This window comes from Prionailurus bengalensis, chromosome D1, assembly GCF_016509475.1.
Source record: "Prionailurus bengalensis isolate Pbe53 chromosome D1, Fcat_Pben_1.1_paternal_pri, whole genome shotgun sequence".
Classification (NCBI taxonomy): Eukaryota; Metazoa; Chordata; class Mammalia; order Carnivora; family Felidae; genus Prionailurus; species Prionailurus bengalensis.
In genome coordinates, this window is record NC_057346.1 from 17,793,917 (window position 1) to 17,807,628 (window position 13,712).

At 37.9% G+C, this 13,712-nt stretch overlaps 1 protein-coding gene across 1 annotated transcript in view; it reads left to right on the plus strand.

Annotated features, from left to right (window-relative positions):
- The window catches only part of ARHGEF12 (Rho guanine nucleotide exchange factor 12), a 150,496-nt gene that overhangs the window by 73,028 nt on the left and 63,756 nt on the right, over positions 1-13,712 (plus strand). Inside the window, 2 exon segments of the mRNA XM_043579638.1 lie at positions 42-127; positions 1,702-1,758. Of these exon segments, the coding sequence (XP_043435573.1) occupies positions 42-127; positions 1,702-1,758 (143 nt within the window).

The window sequence follows — 13,712 nt, forward strand, 5'->3', positions numbered from 1 at the left end:
TTTGCTTGTAGTAAATATTTGATTGCTTTACTTTAATTTAGGCATGGAAGTATTTTGAACCGAGAGTCACCAACAGACAAGAAGCAGAAAGTTGAGCGCAGTGCATCACATGATTTTGATCCCACAGGTAAAACACCATTTTTCCAAAGACTATTGAGAGTAATGAAGTTCAGACTAATACAGCTTAAGCTGTATAACTACCTGAAACACCGGGAGTTACTGTTTGGTCTGTTCAGGACTCTCCTTCCTCCTCAGTGATGTAATATAAAACCTGTGCATTCAGGAGGAGTTGCATGCATTTTTAACACTCAACACTATGGATTCCACTATGGAAGCATCATTGTAGAGTGTGCTTTTTAAAAAAATAATCATGAGAAGAGAAATAGTTATTATATCATAATTAGAGATTCCAGGCAGACCAAGGACTTAGTGTTAAAATGAATCATAAGTATGAACAGTAGTAATTCATGAAATCAAAGCAGTAACAACTACAGATTTCTGTAGTTATTTAAAAATTCATGTGTGATTGTGGTAAATTGGAGTATTAGATAAAATCCAACTTCAAAAATTAATGATCGTACGATTTTAGAGTAAGCAAATGAATAGAGATCCCTTTTTCTTCAGACAAGTATTCTGAGCTTAGAGAGTCTTAAGTAATGTTGATCTTTCCTAAAGTTTTCATGCTAGTAGACTTCTGATTATTAAATTCTTAATTTTATACATACAGATTGAACTCCTTTTGTAAAATACGGTCTTTTGTTTTCTCCTTATAAACTCTCTCAGTATTTAATTTATAAAAAAATGCTTGATAATTTTGCTTTTGTCATTTGAAACTGATTTGTGTTCTCTGTGCTCATAACAATTTCACTCAGTTGTACGTTCCTATGACAAAAGATAAAGTAAATGAATGTTAAGGTCTTAGATACACAAATAAAATATCTTTTTAGATATTTTTTGTTTATAAATATGATTTTTAATTTTTAAAAGTATATTTTTTGTGTCTAATATTTCATATTCTTAGTATAAACTGTTATTTTGAAAAAATATTATTATCTAGACAGGGAAGAATAGGAAGTGAATAGCTAATAGTTTACTTGCATCTTGAGTAGTAGGTAAAAATGAAGTCCCGATCATCAATTTAGGCTTTGTGGTGGGGTATAACTTCTGGATTTCTATTAAAAGATAATTATCTCTGATACCTAACTTTGACATCATGAGGCTCAGTGGCTTTTATTTATTTATATGATTAGTTACTGTCTTGCTAATGAGTTTCTGCCCAAGTGCACCTAAATAGTATAGTCTTGTTAGAATGACTTACTCTGTATTGTTCACCTGTGATGTGCTGTCTCCAAAGACAGATTTAGCGGAGGGGTATGCAGTGCTTCAAAATGAGATTATCACAGCTTTTGGTGCTTTTGCCATCTCTACAATTGTCAGATGATACATTTTGTAGACTATTCATGTGTTGTTGTGTTTGAACATATTTTTATTGCACTATCTTTTCTTCGATAAATCTTTAAAATATGTCATTACCTGTGCTGTTCGTGACTGTTCTAAGTGCTATCACCTGTGATGTTCATACTTTGTGTTTGCACGATTTAACTTGATCATGATTCATTCTTTTTTCCCCCATGAATTTTTCCCCTTACATTGGTCTCCATATTTTCTATATCTCTCTCCTTTTCTCCCGCTCTTGTGCAGATAGCTCCTCCAAGAAGACAAAGTCTAGTTCAGAGGAGAGTAGATCCGAGATATATGGTAAGCTAATGTAGCTGATTCAGCCTTGCACCTTTGGAGCTTGCTTCATGCTGTTTCCTTTTTTTTTTTTTTTTTTTTTTTTTTTTTTTTAAAATAACTGCAGCCTTCCTTGTGTCTGCTCTGCATGGCATGACCTACTGCAGGGAAAGGGAGCCGGGGTTTTAATGTGGCTGCAACTGGGAAGCTTAAGGTTGCTAGAAACTAACATTGTAGAGTAAGGGTAGGCCACATGACCCATCTTCTCTTCCATCTTGTGGATGATGGGAAAGTGATGATGTCTGATATGTTTGAGTCAGCCTCCTCCATGTAACATGGATGGACTTTGAATTCTTGGCATCTTCTTCCCGTGTCCCATTTGCAGAGATTGGATCATGTAGAATTTCATGGCACCAGTCTTTCCCTCTAAGTGTAGCACTGGTGTGATTCAGAGGTGTTAGCAGTTCTTTGGAATTCCTATTTGATTTTTTTATTTGTTTTTAATTGCCTTCATTATCTGAAAATGCTGTTCGTGTATGATTTATCCACAACAGCAAAAATACCTTAAGTATTTTATTTCTGTGGCTTGAAGAATTTGTTTATGCCTTTTATAAGTTTCCCTGAAGCTTATTCTGAATGGGAAAATTTCAAAATGGTACCTTTTAAAGGTATTTTTCACAGAGCAGGTTTAATCTGAATGGTTAACTTTTTGCAACAGAAGATTGAAACACTAATATTTCTAGACTGTGTCCTGTCTTCCAAAGAGAATATAAACCATGTTTGTGAAGTTCATATGTGTTTTTCCCTTTCCTCTGCACAGTGTTACCTGCCGTCCTCTTCCCTTGTTTTGGCATCCAGTTCGTTTTTTGAGAAAAGTGAATAGGAGAAGCACTGCTTGGAGCCAAGACTTTTAAAATAACTGAAAGACTAATAAGTTACTTCTTTTTATGAAGATTCCAAAGTTGTCCTCAAAGGAGAACCAGGTCTTCTCTAAAAGAACAAAAAGTCTATCAAACGGAAGTTCCCCCAGATGTAGCTGTTTCCTAGCTTGACATACATGAAAGGAAACAAATATATGAGAATGCCCCTCCCCCCTTTAAGACATTTTGTAATTTGTATTTCCTGACACTTGAGCCCACAGTGTCACATACTTCTTAATATTACGAGGCTTCAGTGTTTGGTTATAAACCAGTTAATGCTTCTCTGTGGGATAAATACGGTTCTTTGCTTTGGTTTTGGTGACCAGTACCTTTTTCATGCAGTGAAACCTTTTACAGTAGTTCAAGATGAAGTGTGCACCGTGCTGTATGGCATGGCAGGTTTGTGTTTTTCCTCCCTTCCAAAGTATTTGGCTTCTCATAAGTAAGAAATAGCTTCCGAATTTCTCGAGACTCTGTCTTTCTGTTCTACATAAAGAGCTTCCTATGGTTTATCCTCTCCTTAGGAATGTGAACACCATCTTTACGGCCCCCTTCTTTTCCAGTAGCCTTTGCAGTGTTGTATTTCACCTCCCCACCATTTTCCTAGATCTATGGTATGTATGCAAAAGCTTGCTGTTTGATTTGGATGTTAATATTTCAGTGATAGGAATATCAATGCTAGTTCAGGCATGCCATTCGCTTGTTAGTAATAGAAACATTTTAAGTGGTAATGGGGAAACAAGGTGTGGCTTCTTTGTATGTTTGTTTCTTGAAAACCCTCGAAATACCTTTTCTGGAAGGAACTGAGCCGTGAGTCTTTAAAAAGCACTTATAAAAGGGATGAGTTGATCGGAACAGAGTTAGCATACTAACTTAAATCTCTTTGACATTACAAATATTTTGTCACCTGTGTGAATGGACTCCTTCAGACTTTGTGCAGTTAGCACAGTTGGAAAGGAATCTCTAGGGAGTCCAGAAAAGCTTGGAAATACTGAAATATGATGGAGTAGAATTGTAGCAACTGCTGACATTGCTTTAGTGTAGGGTCTCTTAACAAGCCCACTTCTAACTTTTGAGATTATATATGGTCTTGGGGTAAAATTCATTAGCTCACTACTTAGACGAATGCTAGTTCTTTGCTTACAAATTACTTATTTTGAACTCCCTTGGCTATTTTTAGAGCTACTTTGTGAGGTAGATTTACTTTGCTCATTTTAAAAGGAAACCAAATGTTTGTTTTGTATGGACTTCTTTTGTTAGGTTTCTGCCTGGTGCAGTAGGTCAGTACTTTTATTCCATTTCTCCTTATTTTTCCTTCTGCACCTTTTGGAGTCCGTTGATCACGAGCAGATCGTGTTTCTGATTTGCAATTTTAATTATACTTAATTTGGTCTTTTTCTCACTACTATCGTAATGGAAAATTCTGTGGATTTTTGTGGGATATGAGAAAAGGGCAAGGGAATTTTGAGTTTGCAGCTTCTTCCTACCTTCTGTCTTGTTTCATGAAGAGGTTCTAGCTGATAGTATTATGTACAAGAAATTAACCCATGTCTTTTTGAAGCTGTCTTAATCTGCTGGGACTACTATAACAAAATACTAGAGACTTGGCTTAAATAACAGAAATGTATTTTCTTGAAGTTTTGGAGGCTTGAAGTATGAGATCAGGGTGCCAGATTCTGGTGAGCTCTCTTTCCTGGCTTGCAGATGACCACCTTTGGCTTTGTGCTCACATGGCCCTTCTTTGGTGTGAGCTCATGTAGAGAGAGAACAATCTCTCTGGTGTCTCTTCTTCTAAGGACATGAGTCTCATCATGAGGGCCCCACTCTCTTGACCTCATCTCATTCTGATTACCTCCCAAAGGCCCCATCTGTAAATACCATTACGTTAGGGGTTAGGGCTCAGCATATGAATTTGGGGGAAGGGGGGGACACAAGCAGCAGTCTGTAACAGAGGCAGACTATGAGTACTTGAACTGTCCTGGTTGGATACTTCAGAGTGTATTTTTAAAAAATTCTTATTTTTTTAAATTCAGCTTCTTCAGATTCATAAATATAAAAGTCCTTGGTTTGACTCTTACTCTTACCAAGGTATTATTCTTTCTGCTTTCTTCTTTAGCCTGACAAAGAGCATTCTACAACATGAACCTTTTATTTCCTCATAAGTCATTCACTTCTTAACCTCTTGAAATCTGACCTCTGAACACGTACTATCTGGAAGGTGAACCAGAAGATCCTTAAAAATCAGTACTTTTTCTCAGTTCTCACCTTCCTCTGAACAATTTGGCAGTGCTGATGCCCTTTTTTTTTTCATTTCCAGGGTATTGCATTAATCTGGTCCTTTTCTGTCTGCAATTGTTTTGGCTTTTCTTTACTTGATTGCTTTTTCCCTCTTATAAATGTAGGCATGGTCCACTTTTCTGTCCTTGATCTTTTCTCCTGTTTCCAGTCTTCTATTTTTAACCATTTCCTGAATACTTTCACTCTAACCATCCTTCAATTTTTTTTTTTTTTAACGTTTATTTTTGAGAGAGACACACAGAGTGCAGCAGGGGAGGGGCAGAGAGAGAGAGAGAGAGGGAGACACAGAATCCAAAACAGGCTCCAGGCTCTCAGATGTCAGCATAGGGCCTGATGTAGGGCTCGAACCCATGACTTGGGAGATCGTGACCTGAGCTGAAGCCAGTCGTTTAACCAACCGAACAACCCAGGTGCCCCTAACCATCCTTCAAATTCGGAATGGCCAGTGTGCGATTCATCATTGTTCCCAGCGGCCAGAAATCAGATGATTTCCCTGATTCTTTTCATGGTACTGCCGTTCTTCCATTCACCTACTCTCATTTTCTTGAAGTTACCTTTGATTTCCCTCTTTCCCCTGTCCTCGGTAGTCCACTGTTTGCCAAGTCCCATTGATTCTACCCTCACGTTATTTTTCAGCCCTCACTCGGTTCTGTTACCACCGCTTTGTTCAGTTTTCCATCACAACATAAGACTATTTTCGTAGACTCGTAACTTTGTTTCACATTGATTCACTTCCTTTTCTCCATTCTACTTTCTGTTAGTACTACTAAAGTAAGGATTTGGTCATTCACTCACTTACTAGGAGAGTACAGATAGTTTAGATATGCTGTAATTTGTTTCCAGCTTATCATTCTGCCCTGATCTCCTACTGTTAACTTCTACTACCACTCACCTAGAGATACCAGCCCCTCCTCCAGAGTTTCACTTTCCAAACATAGCTTGGTATTCTTTTTTTGCTCATGCCATTCCCATTGTCTTGAACGGTTTACCTCCTTTTAACTCTCCTTCCTACAAGGCACCATTCAAATACTACCTCCAACATAGGGCTTTCCTAGGTCCACCCCACTCCTCTGTTGTCTGACCTTCGACATCCTGCTTTGTGTCTACTGTTTTGACTGTCCTGTTATTATTTATCTTCATCTGTGCATCTCCCGTAGTGCCTGACACGGGGGGCACACATCAAGTGAGTTATGAATGAGTGATTATTGATATTGGAATAAAGTATTTTAGTAAAGAGAATCGACAGAATAAAATGGTAGCTCACCTTGATTGGATCTTTCTTGTCTTCAGAAGAATGTTAAGGTAGAAGAAAATTTAACTTAGAAAAGAGCCTCGTTGCTGGTAATAGTCTAAAAGAATGAAATCAGCCTACTTGGAAGTTAAGGCTTCCTCTTGCTGGCAGCATTGTGCATTTAGAATCCAGAAGCTTCTTAATCAAAGGATTATCTGAGGTCTTACTCATAAAACATGTATGTCTGGCAGCAGTTTAAAAATGAGCTGTTTTTTATGAGGTTGCACATGGTCTTTCTCCACACCCTTCCCTGAAGCTAATTCTTAAGAGGTGAGACTTCGAGAAGTTTGGTCATGTAATAAAATCAAAGGTGAAGAAAGACTAATGTGCTTTCCCTGGAATAAATGCAGTATGGAAGGGTTCACATATTGCCTTGCGTATTTAACACTCCATTTTCCGTAATTTGCTCTTTGGCACTATGGTTGTTGCCTTTCTCCACATATGTCTTATAGTGAAATCAGAGAGAACTTTCTCCTCTTTTTCAGGGGACCTTTTCATGACTTCTTCCCTCCCCACTCCAAAGCACTACAAAGGCTTGATTTTTTTTCACTTTTCAAAATACCATCCTTGGTAATTACCTCTTAAGTAACAAACAGTCATTTTATATTGGTTTCAAACCAATATAACATTCTGTTATAACAAGAAAAAGAAATGTCTTGTTATAAACAGAAAATAAAATTTAGGAAAAGAATAGTATTTATATAAATTTTAAAGAACACTCTTCACTGATGATATGAAGCATGATGTCTGTTAGCTTCCAGGTGAAATATGATAAACTTTAAAAAACAGGAAATAGGGGCGCCTGGGTGGCGCAGTCGGTTAAGCGTCCGACTTCAGCCAGGTCAGATCTCGCGGTCCGTGAGTTCGAGCCCCGCGTCGGGCTCTGGGCTGATGGCTCAGAGCCTGGAGCCTGTTTCCCATTCTGTGTCTCCCTCTCTCTCTGCCCCTCCCCCATTCATGCTCTGTCTCTCTCTGTCCCAAAAATAAATAAAAACGTTGAAAAAGAAAAAAAAAAACAAACAGGAAATAAAGAAAAATTTATTTGTAACTAGAGTTATTTTAGGGTAGGTGGGGAATCAAATTACTTTAGTTAGAATTTAGGCAAGGCAGGAGATTAGTGTCCTTATAAAAGTACTTCACTACTTTGCATGGTTTTCAGGCCTATGATTTTACTTGTTCCTAAAAAGTGATTGAATATGGTTTAGAATTTCCCGTATATAAAATACATGCAGATTTACTTAGTGAATATACAGTGAGTACCTATTGTATGCCAGGCGCTATGATAAGGGATGGAGATGCAAAGATAATAGGATCTGTACGTGCTTTCTAGGAGTTCACAGTCTAGCACAAAGGAAGAATCTTAACACGTTTTGGTAAGTACTGTAATAGAGATAGGCACTTGTTTCCCAGTGCTCCGTATGCCCTTAACAAGTGGATAGCTGTGAAAACAATCTTCATGTGGCACTAAGAACAATGGGAATGAGGAAGTATTACCATGACCAAGTTTCAGGAGAGGTTGAGCCTCACCATTATCTTACTTGTTGAGCACTCTCTGCCTGTCTTCACACATGGCACTTGGATGCAGCTCCAAAGTGATTTGGGACCGTATAGAAACTCATACTCAGAGGTCAACACATTGTATGCAGTTATCACAGACAATAAGTGATTCAGCAAGACAGACCCACAAACAAACTATGAACTACATGTGTTTGTAAAAACCAGAAAAAGTAAAAATGGTGGACGGTGTTTGTTGGTTGGTTTGTTTTTAATCAATGAAATTTGAAAATGGCTGTTTCGGAGTTAGGACTCCACTGTTATCTCTCCCTTCTTTTATAACGTACAGGGCCTGTTATCTGTACCATACTTGGATTCTTTATTAAACATTGTCATTGTTTGTCTGTTTGTTTCTCTTTTGTCCTTTCCTGCCAAGATTTTAAGTTCTTGGAGAGCAAAGGCTTCTAGTAGTTTTGTACTTTTCACAACACCTATAGACTGTGGTATTAAATAACTAGTAGACAGATGTTCAGTGCAAATTTGTTAAATTAAGAAAGTGGGTTCTAGTTTGTCAAAAAGGATATTTCAGTGATATAACAGTGATTTAATGATTTAATCTTTAACAGTGATTCAGTGATTTAATCTTCGGTGATTTCATTGTTGGTGTATTGGTGATTGCAGTGTTAAGGGTGTTAAGGGTGAGATTTGGGTTAAAACAGTTTCTGGTCTACAACAAGTAGAACATTTCTCCCAATGAGGCGCCTGGGTGGCTCAGTTAGTTGGTTAAGCTCCTGACTTTGGCTCAGAACATGATCTTGTGGTTCGTGAGTTCAAGCCCTGCGTCGGGCTCTCTGCTGACAGCTCAGAGCCTGGAGCCTGCTTCAGATTCTTTGTCTCCCTCTCTCCCTTCCCATCCCCTGTTTGCACTCTCTCTCCCAAAAATAAATAAACATAAAAAAAATAATTTCTCCCAAGAAAAAAGAAAAGCATTTTATTTGATTTGCAATGGGAAGGGACATAATAGATCTAAGCATTTGAAAGACCGGATTTCTGAATTTTGAATGGAACAACAGCTTAGTTTTTAGTTAACTACGACCCCCAATGTAAGGTTTTGCAGATGGCATAGATTCATAGGACAAAATAGGATCATTAATTTGAATTCCGTGGATTCTGAATCGGCTGTGTATGTAAGTCGTGTTTTCTTTTTGTGTTGTTCTAGTAGTTCTTATGTTAAAGTACATCAGATTCTCAGATTAGCAGATAGAATAATAATAAATGGACAATACAGTGGGGTTGAGGAGAGGAGAAAGATAAATAGGATATGTACATAGCTCTTTCTCTGTTTGCTCTTCTCCTTTGGTCCTCATCTCCTTTTGATGTAGAATTAAGAGGGAAAAGTGATCAAGCTGGACAGTTTTGAATTGTAGAAAACAGGTTTGCAGTATTCTGTGGTAATTCTACTATATCGTTCAAATTTTAGCAGTCTGTTAGGACTCTAGACATAGTTGCTAAAATTGACGGTGATGGATTTTTTTTCTCTCTTATTAATGACTTTCTTTTCTGAACTTCCATCTCTAGACTCCTCAACTTTTCCAATTAAAGAAAATTTCTCTGTGTCTGAACATGTGCCAGTTCCTGAGATAAGATTGTAAACAAGATAGAGACCCTATACTCTTGAAGCATATAATCTAGTGAGAAGAGAAAAAGAAATAGGAATCCATTGTGAATGATAATGATAGTGTGGACATAACAAGAGGGTGCAGTCTGTAAGGGGGTACCCGACCCAGTCTGGATGTTTAGGAAAAGCTTATAAGAGAAGGTGATTTGTTTCTCGAGGCCTTCTTGCTGTCTCCCATATTCTAACGTTGCCTTCTTATAAGAAGAAGCCCTACTCTGTAATATTTCCCTTCTCTATTCCTTCCCCACCCAAATCTAATTTGGTTGTTTTGTTAGAACAAAACAAAATGAAATTTAGACAAAGACATAAATGAGGATTGATCCTTTTAAGGAGCATTCCCATTAATGACAGGAGTTTAACAGAAAAATGTTTTTTGTTTTTTTTTTTTAATTTGAGAGAGAGAGAGTGGAGGCAGGGGTGGAGAGAGAGGGAGGGAGGGAGGGAGGGAGGGAGGGAGGGAGGGAGAGAGAGAGAGAGAGAGAGAGAGAGAGAGAGAGAGAGAGAATCGCAAGCAGGCTCCACGGTGTCAGCACAGAACCCAACACAGGGCTTGAACTCATGAATCATGAGATCACGATCTAAACCCAAACCAAGAGTTGGACGCTTAATTGACTGAGCCACCCAGGTGCCCATAAGTTAAAAGTGTTTATTAATTGATTTTTTATTGATGGCATGGAGAGATGAGTATTATATTTCTGAGCATGAAAATCCAAGGGCATGCTACCCCTCATCATAATAAAATAATAACATTTATGAGCCGTTATTTATGTTTGTCAGGCATTAAGCTAAGTACTTAATATATATTATATTCAAGTGAAATACACAAACGTAGCAAAACTCTTAATGCCCATTGTTCCTCTCCCTCATTTTTTACAAGCATCCTATTCTCTACAGGGATCAAAAAAACAGTCTGTTTAAGAAGGCCAGTGGCTTAGCACAGCAAACCCCAACATTAGAAACCTTTAATTCACTGATTTTTCAGCTCTTGGGAGGTGGGGTAGGAGAACTGGGGAACATAGATATAAGTATGAGAAAAATCTCTATATTCAGTGTTGCAGCTGTCTTGATTTTTATTTTAAAGTCATGATATCTTACTTTGAAATTTCAGGGGCACCTGGGTGGCTCAGTTGGTTAAACGTCCGACTTTGGCTCAGGTCATGATCTCATAGTTCATGAGTTCGAGCCCCATGTTGGGCTCTGCGCTGACAGCTCAGAGCCTGCTTGGAATTCTCTCTCTCCCTCTTTCTCTGCCTCTCCCCTGCTCATGCTTGGTCTCTCTCAAAAATAAAAATAAACATTTAAAAAATTAAAAAAAACAAATTTTAAATAATTTTAAAGGAAATAGATCATCAAATATTTATTTTTCTAATACCGGGCATGGATTTTAAAAGATTCTGATAAGCCATTGCTCTTATTCTAGTCTGATTCTTATATTGATTGTATTATGTACTAGAAATTTACAAAGAACACTTCTTCCTTGATTTTATAACTTTTCCCAATTACTTGAAGGACACAACATTAAGTCAAACATTGAATTCTGATAGATTATCTTTCCTCTGTCCCCGTTTCAATGTACTGTTTTGTGGAAGTGGTGAATTTGCTAATTCAAATACTGTTTGGTGTTGAGTAGTCTCTAGAATTGAGGGTTAATAGATTTTGATATTGAAAATCAACTTTCTTGAGGTACAATTTGTATAAAATAAGTTGCAGTCCTTTTAAGTGTACCGTTGGATGAGTTTTGACAAATGAATACATTCATGTAACCATTACCTTAATTAAGATACAGGACCATCACCCCAGAAAGTTCCTGCGTGTCTCTTTGTTCCTGCGTGTCTCTTTCTTACCCTTCCTCCCAACCCTGCCCCTAGGCAACCACTAATCTGCTTTTGTTACTGTTCTTCAGTTTTGCCTGTTCTCCATTGGAATCACATAGTATGTACTCTCTTTTGTGTCTGTTTTCTTCTGCTTAGCATGATGTTTTTGTGATTCTTACATGTTTGCTACACGTGTGAGTTATTCCTTTTTTTTTTTTTTTCCTTGCCAAGTAGTATTTTTTATAACGGATACACGACAGTATGTTTATCCATTCACGTGTTGATGGACGTTAGAGTTGTTTCTAGTTTTTGGTTCTTATGAACAAAAGTGCTATGAATGTTTGTGTACCAGTCTTTATGTGGACATGGGTTTTCATTTCTCTTGGGAGTGAAATTGTTTTGTCATGTGTAAATGCATACTCACCTTTTGATTGGAGTACTCATGTTTATAAGAAATTTCTAAACTGTTTTCCAAAGCATTTGTACCATTTTACACTCCTATCAGCAGTGCCTGAGCATTCCAGTTGCTCCACATCCTTGCTAACATTTGATATTATCAGTCTTTTTATTTTTAGCCATTTCTAGTTACCGAATAGTAGTATCTCATTGTAGTCTTAATTTGCGTCTTCCTGATGACTGCAGATGTTAAGCACCTTTACCTGTGCTTATTGGCCGTTCAGTATCTTTCTTTGTGATGCGTTTATTCAGATCTTTTATTCTTTTTCTTTTTTATATATAATTTTATTTTTATTTTTTTTAGTATGTTTTATTTATTTTTGAGACAGGGAGAGACAGAGCATGAACAGGGGAGGGTCAGAGAGAGGCAGACACAGAATCTGAAACAGGCCCCAGGCTCTGAGCTGTCAGCACAGAGCGCGACGCGGGGCTCAAACTCACGGACCGCGAGATCATGACCCGAGCCGAAGTCGGCCACTTAACCAACTGAGCCACCCAGGCGCCCCAATATAATTTTATTTTTAAGTAATCTCCACACCCAACATGGAGCTTGAACTCACAACCCCGAATTCAAGAGTCACATGCTTCACTGACTGATCCAGCCAGGTGCCCTGAAATCGTTTGTTGTTTTAAAAGGTGTCCCCCTAGGGGCGCCTGGGTGGCTCAGTTGGTTAAGCAGCTGACTGGCTCTGGTCATGATCTCGCCGTTCCAGAGTTCAGGCCCGCGTCAGGCTCTGTGCTGACAGTTCAAAGCCTAGAGCCTGCTTCGGACTCTGTGTCTCCCTCCCCTGCTCATGCTCTGTCTCTCTCTCTCTCTCTGTCTCTCTCTCACAAAAATAAATTAACATTTAAAATAAATAAAGTAAAATGTGTCCCCTATTATTGAATTGTAGAGTTGTTGTTTAAATATAATAAAGACACAAGTCCTTTTTGTTGTTTAAATATAATAAAGACACAAGTCCTTTATCAGATATTTGTGTTGTGAATATTTTCTCCTACTCTGTGGCTTGCCTTTTCATTTATCAGTGTTTGGAAGAGCAGATATTTAAAATTTTGAGTCCAATGTATGATTTTTTTTCTTCTATGGTTGATGCATTTTGCATCCTAAAAGATCTCTGCCTACCCTAAGGTCTTGATGATTTTTTCTTGTGTTTTCTTATGAAAAGTTGAAACCTTTGTGTTTAGGTCCATGATTCACTTTAATTTCTCATGTAGGGTTATGAGTGAGGTTCATAGTTTGTGTTTCCTGTACTGTGATATACTTATTCCAGGCTTTCGGTTGTAGTAGGCTCACATACTTGTGACATTGCACAACAGCGAGAAATACGTGTATTCATTAACATGCAATCTTTAACATACCCTTTGTTTTGTGCATCAGACTTATTTAAAAGGTCATGCTCTTTGTATAAAAATCTTTATTCTGAAGAAATTTTTATTTTCTCATCATCACTATACTTGCATTATTTTCCATATTTTGTATATTGATTTTTGGTGAAGCATTTAGATACTGCAAAGCTGAAAGTGTTAAATCTCTGGCTAACACAGAGTTCAGGATCTTTAGATCTTGATCTGTGATCAAACAGCCCTGGGTGTCAGTCAGGGTTCTGTGATGGGACATCTCTCTTCCTCTGGTTGTGGCCCTCTTTCTCTCGCCTTGCCTTGACTACTTTTGTTTGCTGTCTAGCTAAAAGGAAAACAGTTCTCCTGTAGAATCCAGGTGAGTGTGTGAAAGGAATGAACTGGTTGAGCTCGCAGGTTCTTTCTTTGTCTTTTCTACTTTTTTCTCCTTTCTGTTTATTTTTTCTATGAGCCGGGGTCTGTCTTTGAACTTGTTCGTTTTGGGAGAAGATCTGCCGGTGCTCTTCTTTGTATAGTCAGTTTCCCTTACATAGTCAGTTTTTTCTGAGTAGATTTTTCTGAGAGTGAGATTGGATTTCTCTAGGGTTTACCAGGGGATGCTTCTAGCCTTATGTCCCAAAATACTTGATTTTCTTGGGTTTAAATACTAATTAGAGCACCAAAAAACA